General features: G+C 39.5%; 1 protein-coding gene across 3 annotated transcripts in view; it reads left to right on the forward strand.

The window, feature by feature from the left end:
* The window catches only part of LOC311290626 (leucine-rich repeat and fibronectin type III domain-containing protein 1-like protein), a 186,745-nt gene that overhangs the window by 139,842 nt on the left and 20,224 nt on the right, over positions 1–26,679 (forward strand). For all 3 annotated transcript variants that reach the window (XM_084409223.1, XM_084409222.1, XM_084409221.1), the window contains exons 3-4: positions 11,441–12,817; positions 23,672–24,323. In XM_084409223.1, coding sequence (XP_084265349.1) covers positions 11,441–12,817; positions 23,672–24,221 — 1,927 coding nt within the window. In that variant the 3' untranslated portion in view covers positions 24,222–24,323. The remainder of the gene's footprint in view (positions 1–11,440; positions 12,818–23,671; positions 24,324–26,679) is intronic.

The following is a 26,679-nucleotide window of genomic DNA, read 5'->3' on the forward strand; positions in this document are numbered from 1 at the left end:
TATAATTGTAAAGGAACTTTGCATTATGCAAAGCTGTTGCATAATATATATCTTGAGGAGGTTCAGCGAATTTGTTTCTGCTTGGATCAATTTAATACATTACTTGGTATCATTTTAGAATTGTAATGTTGTTGTTTTTTAAAGTAAGTATTGGTACTCAGTATTGGCAGAATTGATTGTAAATGTTAATTGGAGTCACTCTGCTGTGAGTCTTGACCAGGGAACAGCCCACAGTGTTGTAATAAACCACCGTTGTCTACACAGTCTTACCTCAATTTCTCACTTCCATCTAAAGTGGCAGTTTCACTGGAAACTTCTATCTCACCTGAACATATTGGAGATACTGATCCACATTATTGCTTCTGGGAATGCAGTAGCCTTTGTAGAAGTAGAAATCAGGGCTGAACATGTCCTCATGAACCACACCTTCGCAAGAGGCGCTTGTCTAGTCATCAGTCACCCTACCGCCATACTGGATCTCGCCGATCATGTGTTCCAGGACACCGCCTGTAAAAATACTCATTCAAATTAAAATGCCATGCAGGTGCTGAGTCTATTTGGCAACTTTTTGCATAGACCCTTGACAAAGATGACAGTGTAAATCATAGACATACACTTCATGGAAAAGGTTATGTTCATGCCATACTTTACAGGTTTTTTTCAATTGCTAAGAAGCATTTGCCAATTCTTAAAATACTTTTTCTAAACTCTTAACACAGCAACACACCTACATCACACAATTAGCCAAATAGTACATTTTCTGCCCCAAAACCACATTTTCTTAAATAAATGCAAACTCTACATATCAAAATGCAAAATGCAAAAAAATAAAATAATTTTCAATATGCACTAACTCTATCAAAACACTGCAAACCCATTTAAAAATTTAATCATTCGGTCAAAACTCTAGCATTAGTTTTCTATCCAACATGAACACAGTCAATCATAGCGCAACATACTAACAGTTGGTGGCATTACAAAAACTGCATTATGTGTCATGTTTCAGTTCTATCTGTATAGAACATACAGTACGAAATCAATTTTGTTTTTTTCATTCAGCTGTGTGTGTGTGTGAATGCATGGTGCATTAGATAGTATAATATCTAAATGTGAAGGAGTCATCAATACTTTATAGAATGTACAACTGAAAAAAAAAAGAACAGTAAGTGACAGATTTGCGGCAGTAAAGGCTTTATTAGCAATATTAAATTGCTGTCAGTGATCAACAAAATGAAACAAAAAAGACAAACATACATGGCCTTTGGTTTAAAGTGTGCAAAAATAAAACAAAATGACAGAGAAAAGGCACAGAAAAAAAAGTCCTGTTCCAATCTATATGATCTCCAGCATTTGGCCACATGTTCTCGTCTACATCACATCATATGTTGTCTCTTACTATCAGCGGCGGCCTTAAGCATCTGGGGGCCCGTTTCAATAACTAATATGGGGCCCTACACACATAAAACATAAACATAATAGAGCAGAAAAAGCAAGGATTCCTGTTGGTTTGCATCAATGGTATATTATTTTATTACGTGCACTTTGAGCTTCATGAACAGGCAGCTCAACATAGAAATAATCCAACCTCATTTGATTAAAACTATATACAATTATACAGCGTTTTACGTTGGAATAAGCCTCACCCTTTCACGCAGGGCAACTTCACTGCTTAATTGATTTGCGCAGTATATTTTCAGCTGTCTGGGCTGACGAAAAAAAAAAAAAAAACAGCTCAAACATCCCCTCAACTTGAATTATTTAACAAAAGCAAAGAAGAAAAAGTGTCTGACTGACACTGAACCGAACTTATCATATATAACGATGGGCTCCGCGTTATTTCAGCCCCGCTTAAGCCATTTGCGGGGGCGGTAAACGTCGCCATGGTAACCGCGGCGCGAGTTCGACCAATCAGAGACGTCAGTGTTTTGCTTAGAATTGTGGGTAGTGTAGTATTTCTCCAGAAGATCGCAAATAACAAGGTTGATTTCATACCTTGTGGCTTTTATAGGAGCAGAAACTTTCGTTTCACAACCTCGTAGCTCGGTGTCAATCTGCTTTGGATGGTTTAGACATTATGGCTGAAAATCAATATCCTACGGAGAAAATGAATGGGATTTTGCTGGTCTGTTGGGGTCCCCCTTGGAGGGCGGGGCCTGTTTCAATTGAAACGGGTGAAACATAGGTAAGGCCGCATCTACTCACTATACACCTTGGATAGAAACGCTTGGCATGCCTTATCCACCCCAAGATGTCTCTGCAGCCAGCATCTATGGCATCCAGGAGGGACATTTGGTCATGTGGCCAATGATCATATACTTTCCACCTCCAAGCAGAAAATAATTCCTCAATGGGGTTGGAGAGTACGGAGGAAGAAAAAGGAAAATCATTCTCGGATGGGTTACACTTTGTTTCGATAGTCCACTTTAGACAATCCACTAACTATAAATAACTTTTCACCTACATGTCAACTAACTCGCATTAGAGTATTAGTAGACTATCAGTAGACTGTAAGGTTATGGTTAGATGTTAGGGTTTGGGTTAGGATAATTAGTTGACTTGTAGTTGCCAAGTTACTTATAGTCAGTAGAATGTCTGTTGGGGGACCAATAAAATAAAGTATTCGCAAATATTAAGCAGACAGTCTACTAATCCTCTAATGACAGTTAGTTGACATGTAGTTGCAAAGTTACTTATAGTTAGTAAAATGTCTAAAGTGGACTATCAAAATAAAGTGTTACCCTTGGATGTGCTGAAAACCAGTTAGTGATTGCATGTGAATGCTGGAATGCTACATTGTCCCATGTAATCACAAATGTCCTCATGTTTCCTCCTACCTGTTCTGCTTCTGGCACCAGTTGTTGGTGTAGGTCACCTAAAAACAAAAGAAGGCGCTCTGTGTTGTAGGGACCAATCTGGCTTTTCTGCGGGACCAAACCAGCACTTGAGATCGCAGCACACATTGTGATATTTGCTCCTTTCTGACCCGGCACATCAACAGCGGCCCTTTTCCCAATCACATTTATTCCTCGTCTACGTGTTTTTGCCAGGTTAAGCCCTGCCTCGTCTACACACATGAATTCATGCAGTGTCTGATTAGCCTCCAACTCCATAATTCTCTGAAAGAAAAATCAAACACAATTTTTACATAAATGCTTTTCACTATGTGGGTATGTTTACTTGTAGAGTAGCAATAGAGAATAGCGAAAAAATAGTCATTGCAGAATCAGACATGGTGTATAGACACCATACATGGACGTATTGGTGCCGGAGTTCCTTGACCCGATCACTGTTTCTCTCAAAGGGAACCGTGTACAGCTGTTTCATTCGAATCTGTGTTTGGTCAGAGTCCGAGCAATGGAAGCCAAGCTGATGCTTTCCACGTTCTGGAATACCAGGTTGTCCTCTGCAATTCTGGTCTGAATTTCTCTCAGTTTTATTGCATTGTCAGCAATGACCCATCCCTCAGTGGCATGTTCTTGGCCTTCACTGAGAAGCTTTCTTCTTTCCCCAGAGCGAGGAGGTCGTTGTGTCCTTTAGAGGAACAAAAATACAACATATTTGTTGGTGGCCAGCAGTTACTGTAATACAGTAAATAGCAACTGCACTGATAGCCCTCATGAAATGCATGACTTACCTGTTGGTTTGTTGAAGAATCCGGATAATGGAGGCAACGGTTGACCGTTTGAGATTAGGCTGGACCCTTTCACCAGTCTCACTCAGTGATAGACCATGGTTTAGCACATGCTCTATGATTGTGGCTCTTATTTCATCCGTGACAACAGCTCTCCTTTGAACAGCAGCACACATTCTTACTCCTCTCCCCCTACCTCTCCTTCTCCCTTGTCCTGGTCCAACTAGTCCTCTCCATCAACCATCTAGTCCTCTTCCTGGTCTAACTAGTCCTCTCCCTCATCTAACTAGTCCTCTCCCTGGTCCAACTAGTCCTATCCCTCGTCTAACTAGTCCTCTCCCTGGTCCAACTAGTCCTCTCCCTGGTCCAACTAGTCCTCTCCCTTGTCTAACTAGTCCTCTCCCTGGTCTAACTAGTCCTCTCCCTGGTCCAACTAGTCCTGTCCCTCGTCTAACTAGTCCTCTCCCTGGTCCAACTAGTCCTCTCCCTTGCTAATTAGTCCTATCCCTGGTCCAACTAGTCCTCTCCCTAGTCCAACTAGTCATCTCCCTTGTCTAACTAGTCCTCTCCCTGGTCCAACTAGTCCTCTTTCTGGTCCAACTAGTCCTCTCCCTTGCTAACTAGTCCTATCCCTGGTCCAACTAGTCCTCTCCCTTGTCTAAATAGTCCTCTCCCTGGTCCAACTAGTCCTCTCCCTAGTCCAACTAGTCCTCTCCCTGGTCCAACTAGTCCTCCCCCTGGTCCAACTAGTCCTCTCTCTAGTCCATCTAGTCCTCGTCTAACTAGTCCTCTCCCTCGTCTAACTAGTCCTCTCCCTCATCCAGACATTTTCTTTCTTTTTCTGCTCCTCTCTGTTGTTCTTTTTTGCTTTGAACAAAGCTAGTCCAAAGAGTGCCTTTTTCTTGTGTAAAAAGTCTTTGAGATTGGAATATCTCTATTGGAGTCTATTGGAGATTTGAGACTGTAATGATCAGTAACTTAAAAATGCTTATCAGCGGTTTGAATATTTACTTTTAAAATATTTGTTTCAATAATTTTGAGCTGAAATTGTTGCAGAAGTAAAGACTTTACACTATCTATGGTTTGGAACATTAGGTCTTCATTTCTGGCATGCTGCATTAAATCATTTGTAAAAAAAAAAGACTATAAAGATCCATTATTTTGGTATTGGGTATGCTTATATGTAAAGAAAATGTAGGCATTAGAAACGTCTTAATTGACTGCATTTTGTGTGAGAACAACATGAATTGTGTTAATGGTATGGTCAAAACAGACAGATGTTGTGCTAATTGTCTTTAGAGTTTTGAAAATGTGACTACAGATTGGACAAAAGGATGTTAGCAATTGAAAAACATTTTTAATAATAAAGACATTTGACAAGAATCCATATCATTCAAAATTACTCCCAATAGGTTACTTTAAGTTTATGTGGGATAATTAAAGGTGTATAATTACAGAACAGATTAGCCGAAATAAACTTTACAATATATATATAAATATATATATATATATATATATATATATATATATATATATAAATAATGTGTGTGTGTGTGTGTGTTGCATGCTTATGCTCAGTTCATACAGAATTCATACATTTACAGCAGTTGTAGGCATTTCTACTTCCACAAAATCCATTTAGATTTGTTCAGCACATCCTGTTTGCTTCCATAATGAAGAATCGACGACTGAAAGACTTCAAAGAAAGACTTATTCAGTCCTGAATAGCGCTGCTATAAGGGTTGAGTGAGACACGGATTGAGTTATGGATGTTTCTGAGGTGTGATGGTGTGTGTCTTTTTGCAGAGAGAGGGTGACTTTATAGACTATTAAATATCTCATAAACATTATGGACCTCCGTTGCAAGAGAATATTCAGCAAAGCCATAAACACGCTGTGAAATGTGAAATCTGTCATGTAAATTAAACTACAGGAGGAATAAATCAGTGTGGATTTCATATAGCTTTAATTCATATCCCCACTAAACCCCACAGTACTATGAACTAGGCTCACTATCTATATGCTTCTATAGGGTTAAATTATAATGGTTATAATATATACTGTAATATTATATAATACATTTTTAAATTTCATTATTATTATATACTAATACATACATACAGTACAATGCTGATAACTCAGTCAGACTACATATTCAGTCCCACTAACATATACTCAGTTCATAAAACATGTTGCAAATCAACAAACAAGGACACTAACGTTTATGGATTTATGGATTTAATTAGTTTCAGTGAAAGCTCTGGCCAGAAGCATCTCCGCTGTAACTCCCTCAGCTGTGAAATATTCACCTTTGAGCTGTAATGTTGAGGCTGTGAGGTTTATTGTGTGCAGGTGTTGATGGCCTGTGTTTAATGCACTGCGAAGGCTAATCGCCTGGCCAGCGTTTACTTGTTTCGTTCTCTTTTAAAACCCCAATTATTCAACACTCAACTGGTCAAAGTACAGCAGCCTCGACCGTATCCAAACCCCCCACCTGTGTACATTAAAATCATGGATGGCCATTACAGGCTACTAGAGAGAAAGTCCATCAGATGCATAAGGAGGGAATGGTCTGTCGTACAGTCAGTGTTGCATTGGGAATAGGTTAGGTAACAAGCATGCTAGGACAGTGAAGTCCCACTATCATCCTTTGATAGTCAAGCGTAGAGAACTGTTCCTCTGCGGGACGTGGAGTCGTTCAGGGTGGAGAAGTGAAGAGGTCTGTCTTTAGTTAAATATCACAGCCTGATTCTGCTGTTGACTCTGCTGTAAATGAGCAAAGAAAGACGGAGAGATTGCGACAGGGACCGAGGGAGTAACAGCGGGACACGGACACAATCAGCATGCATCATTTTCGGGCAGGTTAGAGACCTCTGTGTAATCTGCATAACATTAGAGGATTCTGTACACACACACACACACACACACACACACACACACACACACACCACACACACACACACACTGAACAACACGACCTCTCAGACGAAAAATGTTATTGCTGTTGTGTTGCACTGTATCCTCTGAAGACATAAGATAGACATGAAGTTATACAGTTGATGTGGATAGTGTGTGTGTGTGTGTGTGTGTGTGTGTGTGTGTGTGTGTGTGTGTGTGTGTGTGTGTGTGGTCCTGGTAACCCCTTTGTTTTGGGAACCCCACAAGAATAGTCTTAGTCACTTTTGTTCTTGTGGGGTTTTGGCATTTGTAAAAATGTAACAGAAGTAAACATGCAGAAAGATGTCTGTGAGAGTTGTGTGTAGGGTTAGGATGTACAGTAGAATATACAGAATACATAATATACAATCCATAGAATATACAATATACAGTTTGTATATTATAAACATCATTGAAAGTCACCTTACAACATGGAAACCTAATGTGTGTGTGGATAGATAGAGATGGATGGATGGATGGATGGATGGATGGATGGATGGATGGATGGATGGATGGATGGATGGATGGATGGATGGATGGATGGATGGATGGATGGATGGATGGATGGATGGATGGATGGATAGATAGATAGATAGATAGATAGATAGATAGATAGATAGATAGATAGATAGATAGATAGATAGATAGATAGATAGATAGATAGATAGATAGATAGATAGATAGATAGATAGATAGATGGATGGATGGATGGATGGATGGATGGATGGATGGATGGATGGATTAGAACAGGCTGTATTTAAATCCCTGTTGATTTTGTCCTGAATTCTTTAAGTAAGGACACAGAGAGACTGAAACTGTTCCTATCCTTGCAGATATTCCTCAATGATAATAAATCCCTGATGGAAGGAACAAAATCTGAAATATGCTGAACCACTGTCATAGGAAACCAAAGGAGGACACATTTAGAGATGTCTTGCACCGCTGCAAACGATGGCCTGATGATTGCAATTGCATTTTACAGTAAATCTAACTTTAAACAGTAATAGACGATGTTTGCATATCTTTCTAAGTCACCACAGGTTAACAGGGTGACAATTTTAACTAACAGATATCATCATACTTCCACAGTTAATTAATCACAGTACATTAACACATTTAAATTGTGCATTACAAGTTTTCTGAAATGTTATGTTTAAATTTGCAAATAAGGCATTATGTAACTAATTTGCATACATTTCCAGAACAGAAATCCGAACATTGGATAAAGCCAGATTCAAAATTCTTGTTTCACTCAGTTGACATATTCGAGTTATATATATTATTTAAACCCCTCTGTCTGTAAAAGCCTTCAGAATAAAGACAGGAATACATACAACTGTAACGTTTGGTGAAGCCTATGTAATGACACACATAGAAAGTGTAATAAAACACTTAAATATGTATTTTGGATGTTTTTTTATACTATAATCTTTTAAATAAAGGGATAATCTTTATACCACCCTTTTATATGACCAGTTGATGTGACCACAATAAATGTTGAATAATATCTTGCATCTTTCTGTATTTAATGCATATAATTTTTTTCTAACCAACAAATGTGTTTATGTCTGTATAAACCATCTTGACTTGAATAGTAATTTGGCCAAAAATATGTAATGATCAACAATGACTTCTCATTGCATAAGTTTTCGTACTCATCACCTCTCATTACTATCTCATTACCATTACCTCATTAATGTCTGTACTGGTTCCATGTACACCAAAACAAATTCCTTGTATACTTTATACTTTTGTCGTTATGAAGTATTCATAGGATGATAATGCATTATGTGTGTTTGCCCTTCATTTGTCGAAGAAAGGCACCAGTGCAGTACGGTTAAATTTTTACACACTGTGTCAAATACCCACAGCAGCCTGTGTCCTCTCTGAAATATTAATGAATCCTGTCGATATGGAGAGAGAGAGAGAGAGAGAGAGAGAGAGAGAGAGAGAGAGAGAGAGAGAGAGAGAGAGAGAGAGAGAGAGAGAGAGAGAGAGAGAGAGAGAGAGAGAGAGAGAGAGAGAGAGAGAGAGAGAGAGAGAGAGAGAGAGAGAGATGGATGCCAGGGTAAAATGTTGACCATGTTGACATTTCATCTTCACCTAATTAGAGCCGCTTTGAGGTGTTTTTTTAACCACATTTTTATCCACTTGCACTGAAATTCATTCATGCTTTGCAACGAATTCAATTGATATCCATTTATCCCAAGCAGAATAAATCCATTTATTCTCGCATTGTCATAATGACACAAGCCAGCACAGTATCACGTTGTCAGCGTGTTTCTGGAATTAAATGCGAGGGCATCCTAAGGAGGCTTCTGCGTGTAAATCATCCTCCGCTTTCCTTGTAATCCTCCCCGTGTTGTGTTCGACTCACTGGCTGAGACTGGGAGAAAAATATCACTGGTCTAAAACACGGTGCAATATGTCGTGCCTTTCCATTTATATGTGAGATGCATGTCTATATCGGAGCGGGCAAATGCACATGCGTCTAAAAAGCCGATGCAAACTAAAGTGAGAGACTGCTTTTGTGTGTAGTTAGTTGTGTGGATAATGGCTCTCTCTTGAGGGTTTCCGTGACTCTGTTTTCTGAGTGTAATGGAGAGAGGGAGCTTAAGCTCGCCTGAATGCATCACACAACATCTCGCACTCGAGCACTCTCACTTCTTCTTTCCCCGGACTGAAGCTCAACGTTCCCTCCTACTGGTTGAGCGAGGTAAAGTCCTGCTGGTGATGGTTGTTATAGTCAGAGATCCCCTTCGATGATAAACCGCAGGCCTGAACCTCTTGATATCCACGACGGCTTCGCGAGCGGTGGAAAATAATTGCATTCATGCGCTTTTACATAAAAGTTATTAAAATGGAATGGTATGCACACGCAATAAAGAAAGAGCCACACATCAGATATTAGCATTTGTGTGAAAGCAATGGCATAGAATAATAATTCATATTCTCCACAGACTTTTTTTATCGCCTCGCTGTAACCACATATGAATTTCAGGAGCGAGGGCTATTAAAACCAGCCGGCTCCGAAGACCACGTCCTCCAACTCTCTCTCTCTCTCCTGTTCCTGTTGTTCCTCATTGTGTTTTGTGTGAAATTATAGCAGCCCCTCCTCTTCATCTCTCTCTCTCTCTCTCTCTCTCTCTCTCTCTCTCTCTCTCTCTCTCTCTCTCTCTCTCTCTCTCTCTCTCTCTCTCTCTCTCTCTCTCTCTCTCTCTCTCTCTCTCTCTCTCTCTCTCTCCTGTTCCTGTTGTTCCTCATTGTGTTTTGTGTGAAATTATAGCAGCCCCTCCTCTTCATCTCTCTCTCTCTCTCTCTCTCTCTGCAGATCCTGCATATGTTATTGAAGGCAGAGACAGCAGTTTTATATAACATGGGAATAGATGCCTGCATTAACACATCCAGACTGAACGATAATATCTTGTGTTCAACACCAGATTTGGTGAAATTAAATAAGCAGTTTCTCAGTCTCGCAGCGTTCTGCACGTTTTAAAGATAGAGTTCATCATTTTTATCATCATTTACTTATCCTCATGATATTTCAATACTATATGACTGTATCACGAAAGGTGTTGAGCTAGTTTTCCCCCTGTGCAATGCGAGTGGATGATGGAGAAAAGAAAGAGCCACTGGGTTTGTGCACTGTATTCCAAGTCTTATAGGTTTATGTGAGGAATTTAATTTGATATGATTCATTGAGAATTTAGCTTGACAGCCATTCTTTTGTATGGAAAAGAGAAGCTTGGACATTTTACCATGATCTCAGTTTCTGTTCAGTGGGAGAAAGAGAGTCATACAGGTTTCCAAAGACAAGAGTTTGGAAGCATGTTGTTCCTCTTCAGAATAAAAATATGAAAGTGAATAAAAAAAAAAGTGTTTTTTATCCTACTTTTCCAGATAAATTTTTCTGCAGAATAGAATATTATCAAGAAAATGATCTGCTTATTATATTCAAGTTAGAACCATTGAAGAAGAAACCACATCTTCCAAATTTCATTTAAAAAGGGAAAAGGAATGGATGCTCAGATCATTGTTTGTTTTTTATGTCTTATGTTTTTTTATCTTTTATTTTTACATCTCAATACATTTGAGAAACATGCATTCACCAGAAGACAGAAATGTATTTTTTGGTGTACTGTCCCTTTAAACAATACAGCTAGAAGAACAGTTTCATGCATAATAGTGTAGTTTGCAACTGCAGATGTGGAAAATGCATACATCATGTTGTTAGTAAAATGTTAATGTGCTAATTTAATTAGGCAAATTTGCATAAGGAGCGAATACAAGTCCAGTTGGGCATTGGCAAATTTTGATACATGCAAGTAGGTATCACGATGTCTGCTCAGTTTTACCTTCCCACTGTCTTAACGTGTCCAACAGTATTTGCATGTTTAATACAAGCATTCTCTTAAATGTGTGCGTGTGTGTGTGTGTGTGTGTGTGTGTGTGTGTGTGTGTGTGTGTGTGTGTGTGTGTGTGTGTGTGTGTGTGTACATGTTTTTCAGTCATTTCAATTGCACACAGACTCATGGGGACTCGTGTCACTATGGGACCTAAATTGAGGAAACAAGCTTATAAATCATACAGAATGAATTTTTTTGTAAATATGCATAATAAAAGTTTTGTGTGATGGGTAGGTTTAGGGGTACGGTTAGTGTAAGGGGACAGAATATACAGTTTGGACAGTATAAAAACCATTACGTCTATGGAGAGTCCCCACAAAGATAGTGAACCAGACTGTGTATGTGTGTGTGTGTGTGTGCATGTGTGTTTGGGAAGGTTATAGTGTGTGGAGAGAGATTCCCAGACAGAGGGAAGTGACTCAGCATGAGAGCTAAAGCGTTTGTCCCTGTGTTCTGGTTCCCGCAGGATTGCACCCATGGAGCGGCTGCTGCTGGTCCTGGCTCTGTTCTCCATGCCGTCCCACGCCATGCTGTGTCCCAAACGCTGCACCTGCCAGAACCTGCTGCCCTCCTACACCGTCCTGTGTGCCAAAACCGGCCTGCTCTTCGTCCCACCGAACATCGACCGGCAGACCGCCGAGCTGCGACTGATGGACAACTTCATCACCACCCTGCGCCACCGAGACTTCGCTAACATGAGCAGCCTCATCCACCTCACGCTCTCCCGAAACACCATCAGCCAGATCCAGCCGTACGCCTTCGCCGACCTGCAGGATCTGCACGCGTTACATCTCGACGCAAACCGGCTCACGGCGCTGGACGACACACATTTACAGGGGTTGGTGAATCTACGACACCTTATCCTCGCAAATAACCAGCTTCACAGCATCTCGGAAGGAGCCTTTCAAGACTTCCTAGAAACTCTCGAGGATCTCGATCTTTCGTATAACAATCTGGTGGATTTGCCGTGGGACACTATATCTATGCTATCCAGCGTCAACACTCTTAGTTTGGATCACAATCTCATCGACTTCGTGCCTGAAGGGATATTTTCAAATCTTCACAAATTGGCTAGACTGGATATGACGTCCAACAAGCTGAAGAAGATCCCGCCGGATCCTCTGTTCCTACGCATCCCGGTCTACGCCAAAACAAAAGGCTCGCCGCTAACCGCGCTAGTGCTCAGTTTCGGCGGGAACCCGTTGCATTGTAATTGCGAGCTGGTTTGGCTTCGACGCCTGACGCGGGAGGACGATCTGGAGACGTGCGCGTCCCCGCGAGAGCTAGCGGGAAAATACTTCTGGACGATTCGCGAGGAGGAGTTCGTGTGCGAGCCGCCCATGATCACTCGGCACACGTCTAAGATGTTCGTGATGGAAGGTCAAGAGGTTAGTTTGAGATGCCGCTCCATCGGAGACCCCGAGCCGACCGTCCACTGGGTCAGTCCGGACGGGAAGCTGATCGGGAACACCTCGCGCACCGTATGCTACGATAACGGCTCTCTGGATATCTTGACGGCTACGGTGAAAGACTCCGGCGTGTTCACATGCATCGCGTCCAACGCTGCCGGAGAGGCTACGGCTCCGGTGGAATTAGTCGTGAACCCTTCGCCGCATTACGACCCCAAACTGGAGCCTGAACCGGGACCCTCGGACATGCCGACATCCATAAAGTCCAACAGTAGTGGAAGTGGCGGCCAGTCTCGAGCGGATCAGCGGGTCAGTGTCTCGGAAATAACCTCAAGCTCAGTGTTGATCCGCTGGCCTCCTCAAAGCCACATCCCTGGAGTTCGCATGTACCAGATCCAGTACAACAGCTCCACCGATGACATCCTCATATACAGGTGAGATTCGTCTCAGGTTCTAGAGATTAACACAGAGCTTTCTGTCATCTATGATTTGCACCAGTGTTATTTTACAATAAGGTTCATTAATTAACATTGGTTAACTACATTAGTTTGCATGAACTAATAACGAACTGCACTTATACAGCATTTATTACATTTTGTTAATGTTAATTTCAACATTTACTAATACTTTATTAAAATGTTGATAACATTACCAAGTAAGCTAAAGCCATCATTTCACCGTCTAGGTTAACTTTAGACCTGATATAAGCCGCTTTCCGACCGGAGGAACCTTTTCACAGTTCCTAGAACTATTGGCTAAAGTACCCGGATGTCGGCGTGTTCGCACCGCAGGAACTAGGAACGATTTTAGTTCTAGGAACTCCATTTGTAGGAACTAATTTAGGTCCTACTTCAGAGTAGGGTCTAAACCAGCACTATAGGAACTACCCGTGACGTTGGTGTACGCTGATTGACCGAACGCACGCGGAAGACCAGCACCCGCCATTTTTAAAACAGCTAGAATGTAAACACACAGATTATAGCCTATATATTTACTCCATAAACTAACTATACAAACATGGAAAACAGTGATAGATGGGTCTCTAAACCTTTATGCTGAAGAGAAAATCCAACGCAACTTTGAGGGGACCAAGCCAAACATGATTATGTTTATCTGCCCAGCTAGCAACACTGGACATCAACCACATAGGCTAATAACCTTTTTTTCATATACTGTCTACTTTCTATTACAGTTCTATCTAATAACATATTAAACTGTACTGTTAGATAGATTGCTAACTAATAAACACAGAGAATGCGAGCATTCATTGTTTGCTCTGGCGTTCTCAGCGCCGCCAAAATAAAGGTCCGTCGCGCCGTCAAAATAAAAGTCACCGTGCCTGCGTCACTCCCTTACCCCTCCTACCAGTTCCTATGGCCACTTGGCCAGTGCGAACGCAAACAGCAAAACCGAGTTTAGGGGAGAGTAGTTCTTAGAACTGTTTAGAAGTGGACAGTTCCTAGTACTAAGTTCCTAGAACTACTTGGTCGGAAAGCGGCTATAGTCCGGCTATGAGTAACACACTTCTAGCCAAAATAACCTTGAATTTGGTTACATGTCATTTTTGCCAAAATAACTTGAGAGATGTTTGATATTCCATCATGTAAGCAAAGTAAACAGTGATTACAAGGTGTTTAGTTTCATTTCTTCACTAATTTAATTTCTTTATCTAATTGATAACTAGTCTATGGTTTAGACGTCTATTAAATTTTAACTGACAGCCCAGTTAAAAGTAATTAGACGTCTTTTAAAAGCAAAATTGCTTACTGGGTAGTTAATGCACTGTGAACTAACATGAACAAACAATGAACAACTTTATTAACGAACATTAACAAAGATGAACAAATACAGCAACAACTATATTGCTCATGGTTAGTTCATGTTAGTTAATACATTAACTAATGTTAACTAATGAACCTTATTGTAAAGTGTTACCGTTATTTTAGTCACTGTTATTATAGTTAACTAAACCTGAAACTTTTAGCATACACAATATGTTTGTTTGTTACGATACTCACTGTGTCAGATAATGCGCTTTTGACTCCTACATTCTTGTTGTGTCGTGGACAAGAAACATGTCAGACTACACGACCAATCATCACTTGCCGTCTTTAACGACGTGCGTGATGAAGGCGTAACTAGCGACTAACAAGAACGTAAATAGCTTTCTGTCCTCCATGATTTGCACCAGTGTTATTACAGGGTACGTTTACATGACAGCGATATACTTAAAACAGAGAAGTTTTTCCTTTGAGTTTTCCATGTACAGGCGACTCCATTCTGTATTCTGCTGCCAGGCCAGTAGAGGGCGATGAAGCACTATAGACTGAACATGTAATACGCATGTGCATGACGTCATCATCTTCAGAGTTTTGCGTTTTTGATGTTTACACAGAGACCAAAACTTGCACTTTGAAACCCATTTTCAAAAGTTTGCGCTTTCAGGCGCCCAAAACACTGTTGTCGTGTAAACGAACGTTTTTTAGTTGAAAATGGTGTCGTGAAAACAGCCCCTTAGTCAGGGTTATTGTAGTTAGCTAAACCTGAAACTTTTAGACTACACAATATGTTTGTTTGTTACGATACTCACTGTGTCAGATTATGCGCTTTTGACTCCTACATTCTTGTTGTGTCGTGGACAAGAAACATGTCAGACTACACGACCAATCATCACTTGCCGTCTTTAACGACGTGTGTGATGTCATAGAGAAGGCGGAGCTAGCGAGTGACTTATGGAAACAAGAACGTAAACAAACTACTGAAGCAGCGGGACAGCTTAATGCTATACCAGCACCAATACCATCGTCTCTTTCGTTTCGCCATGTTTGAAAGCTGCGTATGGAAGTGCTCAGTGTCACAGATGTGACTGAACCTGTCGTGGAGGACCGAAAATAATAACCCTATGACATAAACACTACGTCAAATGGATCGTTTCAAAATCAGGCTGTTATTGTGTAGTCTGAACCCGGGATAAAACCATATACATTTATTTTTTTTTGCTTGAATATAAGACATGTTTATATGTTAAATAAAATAAAATATATTTGCTTTTTTTCAGCTAGTTGCCACTGCAACTTTATTCATATTGATGTAGTTTAACTTTATGTACTAAAACTAAAATAAAAAAAATATAAAAACGATTTAGACATTTTAAAAAAAACTATTAAAAATGAAGTAATTCACAACTAAAATTAAAATGAAACCGGTAAATATAAAAATTAAAATATTCAAAATATCAATAAAAACTGCAATAGTATCTCAATAATAATAAAATAATTAGAATAATAAGATACTATTATTGTACTTTTATAGTTGTTAATAGTTTGAATTAGTTAAAATGTTTATATTTTCTGTTATTAATTTAATTTTAGTTAAAGTTTTAGTAATTTTGCTGTGTTTTATTATTATTATGTCTATATATATATTGTATTCAATTTAATTTCAGTTTTAGTTATTTTATTACTTAATCCAAATGAAAATGAGAAATATTTCCTTGGTAACTAGCTGGAATAAAATGGGATTTTATGTGGATTAACGTTAATTTTATGTCTAGTAGCAGCATGTTTGTATGCTTTTAGTTTGAGTTAACTATAATACCGCAGGTTTGCAGTGACAGACTCATGTTAGTGGTACTGAGGACGTGAGCGGCGTGTCTAAAATGCTTTTATTTTAATCGATGCGTCTACACTGGAGGCCGACAGACGCCATATTGATATTTCTGATGCACTTCTCCAGACACTTTCCATAAGAAATAAAAGGATTTTACCAACATTAATTAAATGATTTACAGATATATGTGATATATATTTTTTATTCAGAGCCAGCTCATGGTTTCTCTTCTCTCTGATCTGCTCATTTAAATCAGCTTTTGCCTCTAATGTATTCCCAGTCGCAGGAATATCAACATTATAATAATTGTTATCATATAATTAAGTTAAAAATAAAGTTGTGTACATAGTTATCCACCCGAGTCGAACATCAAGCTCACAGCTGATTCGGCCTGTAATCTCTCTGGTTGGCGTACACGTAAGATTTATGAAAACATTGCAATGTGACATGGAGATTACAGCAGTTTAAGATTCAACTAATTCACTTAAATCAGTGTCAAGCAAAATACATGCAGCTTGAAAGTCCAAATGTACAATGAAGTTCGTTGATATGAAACTCATAAATGCAAGACATTTATAGATTTTAGACATAGATTTCTTTTAGTAAAAAAATCTCTCGTTTTGAAACGCAATATTTGAGAGAGCGCTGTGGATGGACTATCTCCCCAAATGGGTTTTGAATCTGGGTAATTCTGCATTAGATAAACAAATTGATTCTGTCTTTGTTCAAAGGGAAAGGCTGGCATCTGAGGCTGGGGGTGTTAATGGCTTATGGCGCAATCCTATTCAGATAGGGGATGAAACATTGCAATTCCTCTGATGAATACAAATGGACCTCAATGATTGCCATCCAACAAAGACACAACAATATCATGAATGCAATATATGAAACGCATCCATACTTTTGTTCTGTGCTAATCAAAGGACCCTTCCCGACGGGAACAGCTGTTTTAGGGTCTCTGCTCGACATGTCAGAAAAGCTCTTGACGGATTTTCATTAGTGCGCTGACAGATTGGCTTCCACGGTAATACTTTCAGCCTGATGCAATTCAAACCGAATCTTGCAAAGCAGGATCCGCAGACGCATTGACACCCTTCAATAAATCACAGCGCTCGAGGTGCGCTGAGGAAGACCATAATAACAGAATAACAATAGAAGCTGCGCGTCGAGCGCTTGCCCTCGTTTCTGATGCTCCGGAAAGATTACAATGAAGGCGTATTTGCACTGATGTTGAAATATGTCTCATATTCAAACCCAATATTTTGCTTTGTACTATATTAAGAGGATACGTTTTGGGTTGCATGTCTTTATGCGGACACTTTTTAGCATTCAGCCCACTGCCAGTGACGACCACGATTCCTCACTGAAGGCCTCTGTAAGGATGTAATTAACTCCTGCAATAATCCCTGTGGATAGATTAAGAGAGAAGAAAAGATACATACAGAAAGCAATTTGCTATTAATTATGGAAAAGGCAAGGGGAGTTCTTTGGTTTATGGAGCTGCAGAGTAATCTAAAAATCTTTCAGAATCAATTAGGAATGCATGCGGAGGAACTCCCGGTTGACAGCGAGCCGGGTTAGAGTACTGATGACTGCGAGATGGCGGCTGAGGTGAGAATGTAGAGTGTAAACTTTGAGCTGAAAAGACAGGTTATATTTGAAGTGATGTGTGGGTGAAAGAGCGCTGGAGGCACAGTGTGCATGATGCCGAACGAAGACCTGGATGAAGTGAAGGTGTGGATTTACATGCGTTCTCATCTCAGACGCTCTCTTCCAGCCACTGACAGGACAGTGGAGGCTTTTCTCGGACAGTTTGCTCTACAATGTTTCATACACCAATATCGAAATCCCGAATTTTGAAGGTGTTATGTTTATTTAAAAAAATGTAAGTAACCAGATAAGACCGTTTGATGTGTTCATAAAAAAAAAAAAAAAACTTTATAAAAACCCGTAGGAAAACCAGTGGCTTCATTTCTCCCTCATCCCTGCAGAACTCTATTACATGATGTTGCAATGTTAGGACATTAATTTGTAATAACACTGTGGTTAAAATTATAATCAAGTACTTTACACGTGCTTTAGTATGTTAGTTAACACGTCAAAATAAGTGTACTTCTATAAAGCATGACAGGATAACATATTTAAAAATGTATTTTACAGTAAAACTGTTTGTTTTAAAGTAACAATTTGACATTATTACAAAGTGCACTTTTTAAATGTGCACTCGTGTCTTAAGAAACATATTCACTTAAGTGGCCTTTTATGTAATTAATGTTTTATTATCTGCAAATGCACATTCCAATATATCAGGGCTGTGAACAGCAATGAAAGAAATGGCTCTTTTTAACGAACGAGTCATTGAATCATCGACTCACCCGATTGATTCGCTCAAAACTCGGATTCATTCGGAAATCAAACACCGCTGTGTGTTGCTCAGAGGCGTACAACAGTTCTCTTCTCTGGCTTTTCACTGACAATATTCAGCAAAAATAGACAATATTGTGTGAAATATATCACAGTATTAACTTCTTTATTGAAATGTCACATTTGCACTCGTGCTATTTGGGACAAAACAGCACTCACTAACAGTGTGATATTGCTTAACTATGTCATATGATATAAATATGAGATAAAAGCTCATACAGGCTTTTGATATCTTACATTTTAGGGCCATTATAACTACATTCTATAGTCTCCATCAGTGAGTTGTTGAATGTAAGATTAACTATATAGGCCTGTGACGGGGCGGGTACATTCAGTTATTTTAATGTGTTATTTTTCCATGATTAATGAATTAAATGAACGTGTTAAATCGACAGCCCCCGTGTGTCTATATATATATATATATATATATACTGTATATATATATCCAGGGCACGAAGGACCTCTTTTTCCTATTTGTAGTGGAGATGAGTGGTACCCGGTGGGGTCTTCTGCTGTTGTAGCCCATCCGCCTCAAGGTTGTGCGTGTTGTGGCTTCACAAATGCTTTGCTGCATACCTCGGTTGTAACGAGTGGTTATTTCAGTCAAAGTTGCTCTTCTATCAGCTTGAATCAGTCGGCCCATTCTCCTCTGACCTCTAGCATCAACAAGGCATTTTCGCCCACAGGACTGCCGCATACTGGATGTTTTTCCCTTTTCACACCATTCTTTGTAAACCCTAGAAATGGTTGTGCGTGAAAATCCCAGTAACTGAGCAGATTGTGAAATACTCAGACCGGCCCGTCTGGCACCAACAACCATGCCACGCTCAAAATTGCTTAAATCACCTTTCTTTCCCATTCTGACATTCAGTTTGGAGTTCAGGAGATTGTCTTGACCAGGACCACACCCCTAAATGCAACTGCCATGTGATTGGTTGATTAGATAATTGCATTAATGAGAAATTGAACAGGTGTTCCTAATAATCCTTTAGGTGAGTGTATATGAAGAGTTCAGATGCAAATGCCTCTAAGTGCCATCTGAAATTTTCTTCTAGAATGATAATAGGCGGTAGAATGGCGGTAATAGGTCATTTGCATTGCCATTTAAGTGAAATTATTGACCTTAAATATACAAGCTTGATAAAACCTATCATTCTAGAAGAAAATTTCAGATGGCACTTAGAGGCATTTGCATCTGAACTCTTCATATATATACATATTGGTTGCATTCATTATATAAAATGGATAAATAGTCTTCAGAATTTCTCCCTTTGTGTTTTACAGAATAACGAAAGTCAGACCGGTTTGAATTGCCAGTATTTATGTCTTTTTTTTAAATAGAAAAACTGTTCCTTTAAAAGCAGAAGCTGTAGGTGACGAGGGTCTCTGCTTGAGAATGTCACTGTTAGCTCTCATTATCGTACCTCATCTTTTTCACATTCACATTGTATCTCTCTCTCTCTCTCTCGCTCCCTTTATTATGTCCCTCTTTATTTGCATGTTTTCATCTTTGATTTAAGCCTCTTTTAAGTGGGTAATTAAGCTGTGCGAGCTCCTTCAGAAGACAGTGAGATGACAGGGTCTCTGTGCCAAGTGACACGTCTCCAGAAGAGCTCGAACCCTCTCGTCCACTTACAGTGACAGCTCAGAGACAGAGGAGCATCAGTCTGACCCTCCACGCTTAAAAACACCAGTGCCTGCCAAAGTGAGAGGGATTTCTCCGTATAAATCCATCAAATGCCCTGAGAGGATCCAGAGGAACAGACTGAAGAGAAATCCCTGGATCTGCTCATTAGCACATGACACAGAGCTGCGGCTTCTCCAAACCTAACGCTTATTAAAACTCACTGACAACAGTGTTTAACGGTTATGGGATGTAAGACGATGCGTGTGGATGAACATACAGTTAGGACATACAGGACAGCTAATCAGTGGTCACTAAAAGTGTGAAAACAGTACATTTTACAGTAATAAGTTATTCATGGGAGTGTTTGTGATACTGTATATCTAAGTCTATTTTATTATTTGATTATGTAATTATTTGATTAAATTGTGTATTTTGTATTAAATAATGTAATAAATGTCATTTATATCAAGTAATTGATTTTAACAAATTATTTTAATATTTAGTTTTATATTTTACATTAACTAAACATTTCCTTAGAGTAAGCTGTTATAATAATATTCAGATTGGATTTAATATTTATATTTATGTATGTATTTCGAATAATTTATTAAAATGTATGCATTTATTTTTATTACATTATTTGATTAGTTTTAGATTTTAGATTAATTAAAAATGTCCTTAGTAAGCTGTTATAATAGTATTCAGATTGGATCTGATGCTCTGGTTATTGAAAGATAACCCTAAAAACGTAAACAATCATATACAATATTTACTAGCTTCGTCGTGTATTACAATCTCTGATAAAAGTGTTGCCCCATCAAAAAGAAAACATTGGGCCAATTCACTGCTGATATGATGTAATTTCATATGCGTCTGTTTGTCAATAGCAATCAAAAAGAGCGAGCGGCTCACCACAGTGTGTAAGCAGATAGCAGTATACACACTTACACACTTACACACACACACCCATGCACCATTACCCTCACCGTCAAGCCCTCGCTCGCAGACGCAGCTCGGCCAATTACCCGCGGGGTCAAATGCAAAAATATGCGGTCATGCTCAGGGTCACACACACACACACACACACACCATCACCCAGGGTGAGGAGCACAGCGTGACTCAGGTCTTCATCTTCTCAGAGCATCAGAGAGAAGAAGTGCAGCGCTGGACAGAGTCTGCTGAATAATGCACATAACTTCACCAAACCTGCAGAAAATGATCCTCGTGCTCATGGGATTAGGTTTACATAGATTAGATAAAAAAAAAATAAAAAATTTGGTAACACTTTATAATGCCTGTATAATGCATTATAAATGCACTCATTATGAACGCTGCAATGCTAGTTAAAATGCATTTGGCAATAATATTTGCAGATTACTTGTTACGCACGAAATCGGATGTTCATCATGTGTTTTAAAAAAGTATACTTTCTAATAGTGTTAAAAAAAGCATTATAATGTATTATAACTGTGGCTGCAGTTTCTCATTAAATAATGTACAAGACATAATTAATGCATTCAAATACTTGTATGATGCATTATACATACAGGCTTCAAGTTCAGTTTTACCAGCTATTTTAATCTTTGAATGAGTTATTGTGTGTCTTCTGGTGCTGAGTTTGGGAAAATGATAGTGCATGTTTAATCAGTACATTTAAAACTGTGAATCTTTCCTTTGCAAAATGTATAACACCTGCATTATTTAAAAGTACATTTTGTCTGGTCACTTTGGTTGTGATGTGATGTTATAGTCAGATTATATTTCATAGAGTTCAACGTGTTTTATTTACTCAAGCTTATTTCTACACTGTTAAAAATTACCTGTAAATTTTACAGTAAAATACTGGCAGCAGGGTTGCCAGCCAGTTACTGTATGTTTTACAGTAGCGTTTCTGTAATTTAATTAACATAATGTTACTGTATTCTCTGATTACAGTAAATAACTGTATTTTTTTAATTGTTGTATTTTTTTAACAGTAAGCTACAGAATCTCTGTATATAGAGGAAGTATGTAAAATGCAGTATATACACAATATATTTTCCTGATTTCTGAATATTAATGACTGGCAGCTGAATTTTAAATGTATATTATTTATCAACGTGCATTTGCTGTTAATTGTGGACCCTGCTAAAGTTCAACCTTCCTCAAACCCGCTGACCCCTGATGAAGACAGAGGAAGTTTTTCGACACTGCTGCTCTTCTTTACTCCGTCCTGTAGTGAAAGCGCGCAGACACAGTCTCTCGGCTGCAGATGGCGCCGCACAGAGCACATGTTAGGCCTAAATCTACTCTGACACGCGTCTCCCTTTGGACAGCATGGCAATATTGTAAACACTGTGTGTTCATGACAGCCATCTGCCCTGAATTCAATTCTGTGCAGTTTAAACTAAAACTCTCAGAACATTTGTTCACTTCACTTTCACCGAAAGTTTGGAATGACATTATTTAATGTTTGTGTTTTTAAGAAGTCTCTTCTGCTCACCCAGGCTGCATTTATTTGAAAAAAATGTAAATAAAGTAAAAACTGATATATTATTCCAATGTAAAACAGCTGTTTTCTATGTGAGTATATAAGGTGAACGTGATTTCACCAAGTACCACATGTTCCCTGGAACAACTTTCCAATCAACCAATCAGATTTGAGGGACAAGTTTACAGTTCATGTCCAGTTTAGGCTTAGACCCAGGGTGAGGTGCTTCAACATCAGGGTTATTCATCTCTCATTTCCCTCTGATTTTAGGGGAAAGTTATGGGTAGGGTTAGGTTTAGGGGTAGGGTAAGGACTACATTTTGGGACAGGAATGTTATTCCAGGATCTACAAAATATGTTGATCCTGGAACATGTGTTACTTGACAAAATCACGGTGACTGAATATATTGTAGTGTAATTTATTCCTGTGATCAAAGCTGTATTTTCAGCATCATTACTCCGGTCTTCAGTGTCACATGATCCTTCAGAAATCACTCTAATATGAGGATTTGATACTCAGTCATTATCAGTTATTATTGGTGCTCAATTATCAACAATTGATCTTGTTATTATCAATGTTTTAAAATATTGTTTTGTGAAAAACATGAATAGAAAGTTAAAAAGAAAAGCATTTATATGAAATAGAAAAATTATGTATAATGTATTTGCCATCGCTTTTGATACATTTTTTATTCACCATTGGTAAATAAAAGTATTAGGCTAATTTATCTCGTTCTTTTTAAATCTCACCCAAGACTTTTGAATGGTAGTTAATCACGGTTTCCACAAAACAATATGAAGCAGCACAACTGTTTTCAACACTGATAATAATCATAAATGTTTCTTGAGCATCAAATCATTATATTTGAATGATTTCTGAAGGATCATGTGACACTGAAGACTGGAGTAATGATGCTGAAAATACACAGGAATTAATTACATCTTACAATATATTCACATACAGCTATATTAAATTGTAGCCTAATAATATTTCACAACTTTCGCTGTATTTTAAATAAAATAATTGCTGCCTTGGTGAGCAGAAGATGCAACTTAGAAGTGCATTTATTTAACCTTTTAATGCATCTTCTCTCTCTCTCTCTCTCTCTCTCTCTCTCTCTCTCTCTCTCTCTCTCTCTCTCTCTCTCTCTCTCTCAGGATGATCCCCGCCTCTCATAAGTTGTTCACACTGAGTGATCTGGCCTCGTCGCGGGACTACGAGCTCTGCGTCCTGGCGGTCTACGACGACGGCATCACGTCTCTCACCGGCACGCGATTGGTCGGTTGCGTGTCCTTCGCCACGGAGCGCGAGTTTCGCCACTGCCGCTCCATCCACGACCAGTTCCTCGGCGGCACCATGATCATCGTCATCGGTGGGATCATCGTGGCCTCGGTCCTCGTCTTCATCTTCATCCTGCTGATGAAGTACAAACTGCACAGTCAGCACTACAAGCAGAAGGCGGCCCGCGTCAGTAACGTTTGTTCTCAGACCAACGGAGGCCAGCAGGGGGCGTCATCGGGCCCTCCTCCCAGATCCTCGTCCTCCTCGGGATCCGCCAACAAGCCCTCCGTCCCGCTCGGGTCGGACCGACAAGACGGGCCACACGGCCTGGACGGGGGTTACGGGGCACTGAAGGGAACCACGGTTGTGGACTTGAACCCGGAATACGGGAAATCCGTAAAAGAGGACGACTCCATATCGCAATAACACAGGGTTCAATCCCGCCTCCCTCCCCATTCTCTTCACACCTCAACCCATTCAGTTTTGTTTTCTGTTGCCACGTCTTACTGAGGATTTCTCCTGTCCAAGGTGAGGACGATTTCTGTATTATTTTTCTCTCCTCTCCTCTATCTGTTAAGGATTTGTTGCTAGGTAACTGGTTGCCAGCGTGATAGAATCTCCCCTCAGTGCTGATGCAGAGGTTCTCCAGTTCTGTTAATTAGACCTCCTTTAATGGATAAATTACAGGCGTACCGGCTCTGCTGTCTGTCTGTGTCAGGGCAACGGGCCTAAAAAGATTTCCCGAACGGTACGGTACGTTTGAGACCACTATTTAAATTGATAGCCTGACAGTTGTTAAGCTCAATAGCATGCATTTGAATTACAAAGGCGTAAAATTGAAACGCTATTCCTAGTTGGGATGTTTGCATTTCAGTACATTAGGCTCATGTGTATGTTATGCACATCCCTGCTGAGTTTCCAGAAGTGCTATTTTCCTTCGCGAGGTGCAGGTCATGCGTCTAAATATTGCTATTTTGCAGAGACTGCATCTGAATTATCACTTCATCACAGTATTATGAGTCCAAGCCAGAGTTTAGGCACATATATTCACACAATACTAGGGGTGTTACGAAACCATCATGTCACGACTCGATATATATCACCATACTGAACTCACGAGACAATATTATTGCGATACTCCAAGACTTATTATAAAAGGTCAAGAAAATAAATTAACTGTTGATTAAAATGCCACATTTGGTATTACATTGTGTGTGTAAATGAATAGGCTTGGACTTGGTGCTGAAACCCAATGAACAATAGAGACACCAGAATAAACAATATTCATGATTCTGAAGCTGAAAATACAGAATTATTTTAAATAGATGGTAACATCAGACATTTGGCATTATCAGGACCCACAAATATCCCCCCATTGCATTATTATACATTATATTGAACATTATGTATAGTAGTTTAATGTAGTACTGACACTGACACTCTGTAAACTATACACAACATATATTGTCACTATCCACGTTGCATTTTTGTATTGTGACACATATATTGTATTGTTATACCCCTACACAATATACTAGGCATCATCCATTTGCAGACTTTGTAAATCAAAGTTTCCAGTTTACCATAAACCAGTTTCAACTGATACCGATAAATTAAACACATCTCTAATATTGGCAAATGTAACCAATATTATGCATCCAGATGCTGTACATGTACATGTACAATACATGTCAACTTATTCTACTAACCCGAACCATAATCTAACAGTCTACTAATACTCTTATGACTGCTAGTTGACATGTAGTTGCAAAGTTATATACAGTGGACTATTGAAATAAAGTGTAACAGAAGCATGGCACCAAAACACGACACGTCCAAGCTCATTTCATCAGGGGAAGTAAAGTAGAAAACTACATTTCTGTCACTTTTTCCTGCTTCTTGTTGAAAGACGTCTAATAGCCGTCCAAACACAGCCCAGACGTCTAGGCTAAAACAAGGGACAATTCGGGTGAAAATTGAAACCATAGCCCAAGAATAGACTAGTCGTCAATTGGATTACAAAGAAATGAAATGAGTGAAGAAATGAAACCAAACACCTTGTAATCACTGTTTACTTTGCTTACATGATGGGATATCACACATCTCGCAAGTTATTTTGGCAAAAACGACATGTAACCAAATTCAAGGTTATTTTGGCTAGGAATGGGTCACTCATAGCCGGAATATATCAGGTCTATAGTTAACCTAGACGGTGAAATGACGGCTATTGCTTGCTGGGCAACCACCAACACAGCTAGAGGCACTGGTTTGTATTCGAGTTGTATTTGTATTCAGTCAAAGCCCTGACGCCCTTGGAGGCACAATCTGTGTTGGCCTGGTTCCTCAATCGTACAGCAGTGTGGATAATACACAGCGATGGACACCTCAGCTCTCAGGTCCAAGAGATGAGTCCATTTAACATGACCAGGAGAGAGCCATCCCAGTGGATTGGTCACGGATGCCTTCGGTTGGGAATGAAGCGGATCGGTGGGAAACAGCTCCTCCAGCGGACAGGAATCTGACGCCGCTCGACTGAGAGATGAAGAGCAGAAGTGTCTCTCAGGAGAAACTCCACAAGGCTTCTGTGGCGAGTGCAATTAGGGTGAACAAAGAGTGATCATATCTGATCAGGGTCAAAGACTTCTCAAGCTTATGAGATAAATCACCGTTTTTGACCTGCAAAAACGTCCATCTTTTAATCAGCACCTCTGGATCACATCTGGATCATGTTTCGCTTTAGTCGTCTGGGGTTTGAAATGAACTTATTTACTCAGTTATGGGCCATTCAGAACTTCTATTAGCCAAAACAAAAAATAAATGTCAGAAACAACCCAGATTATAATCCATGAATTTACTGTTTAGACTTTAATATATTTAGTATTAA

This window comes from Rutilus rutilus, assembly GCF_951802725.1.
Source record: "Rutilus rutilus genome assembly, chromosome: 5".
Classification (NCBI taxonomy): Eukaryota; Metazoa; Chordata; class Actinopteri; order Cypriniformes; family Leuciscidae; genus Rutilus; species Rutilus rutilus.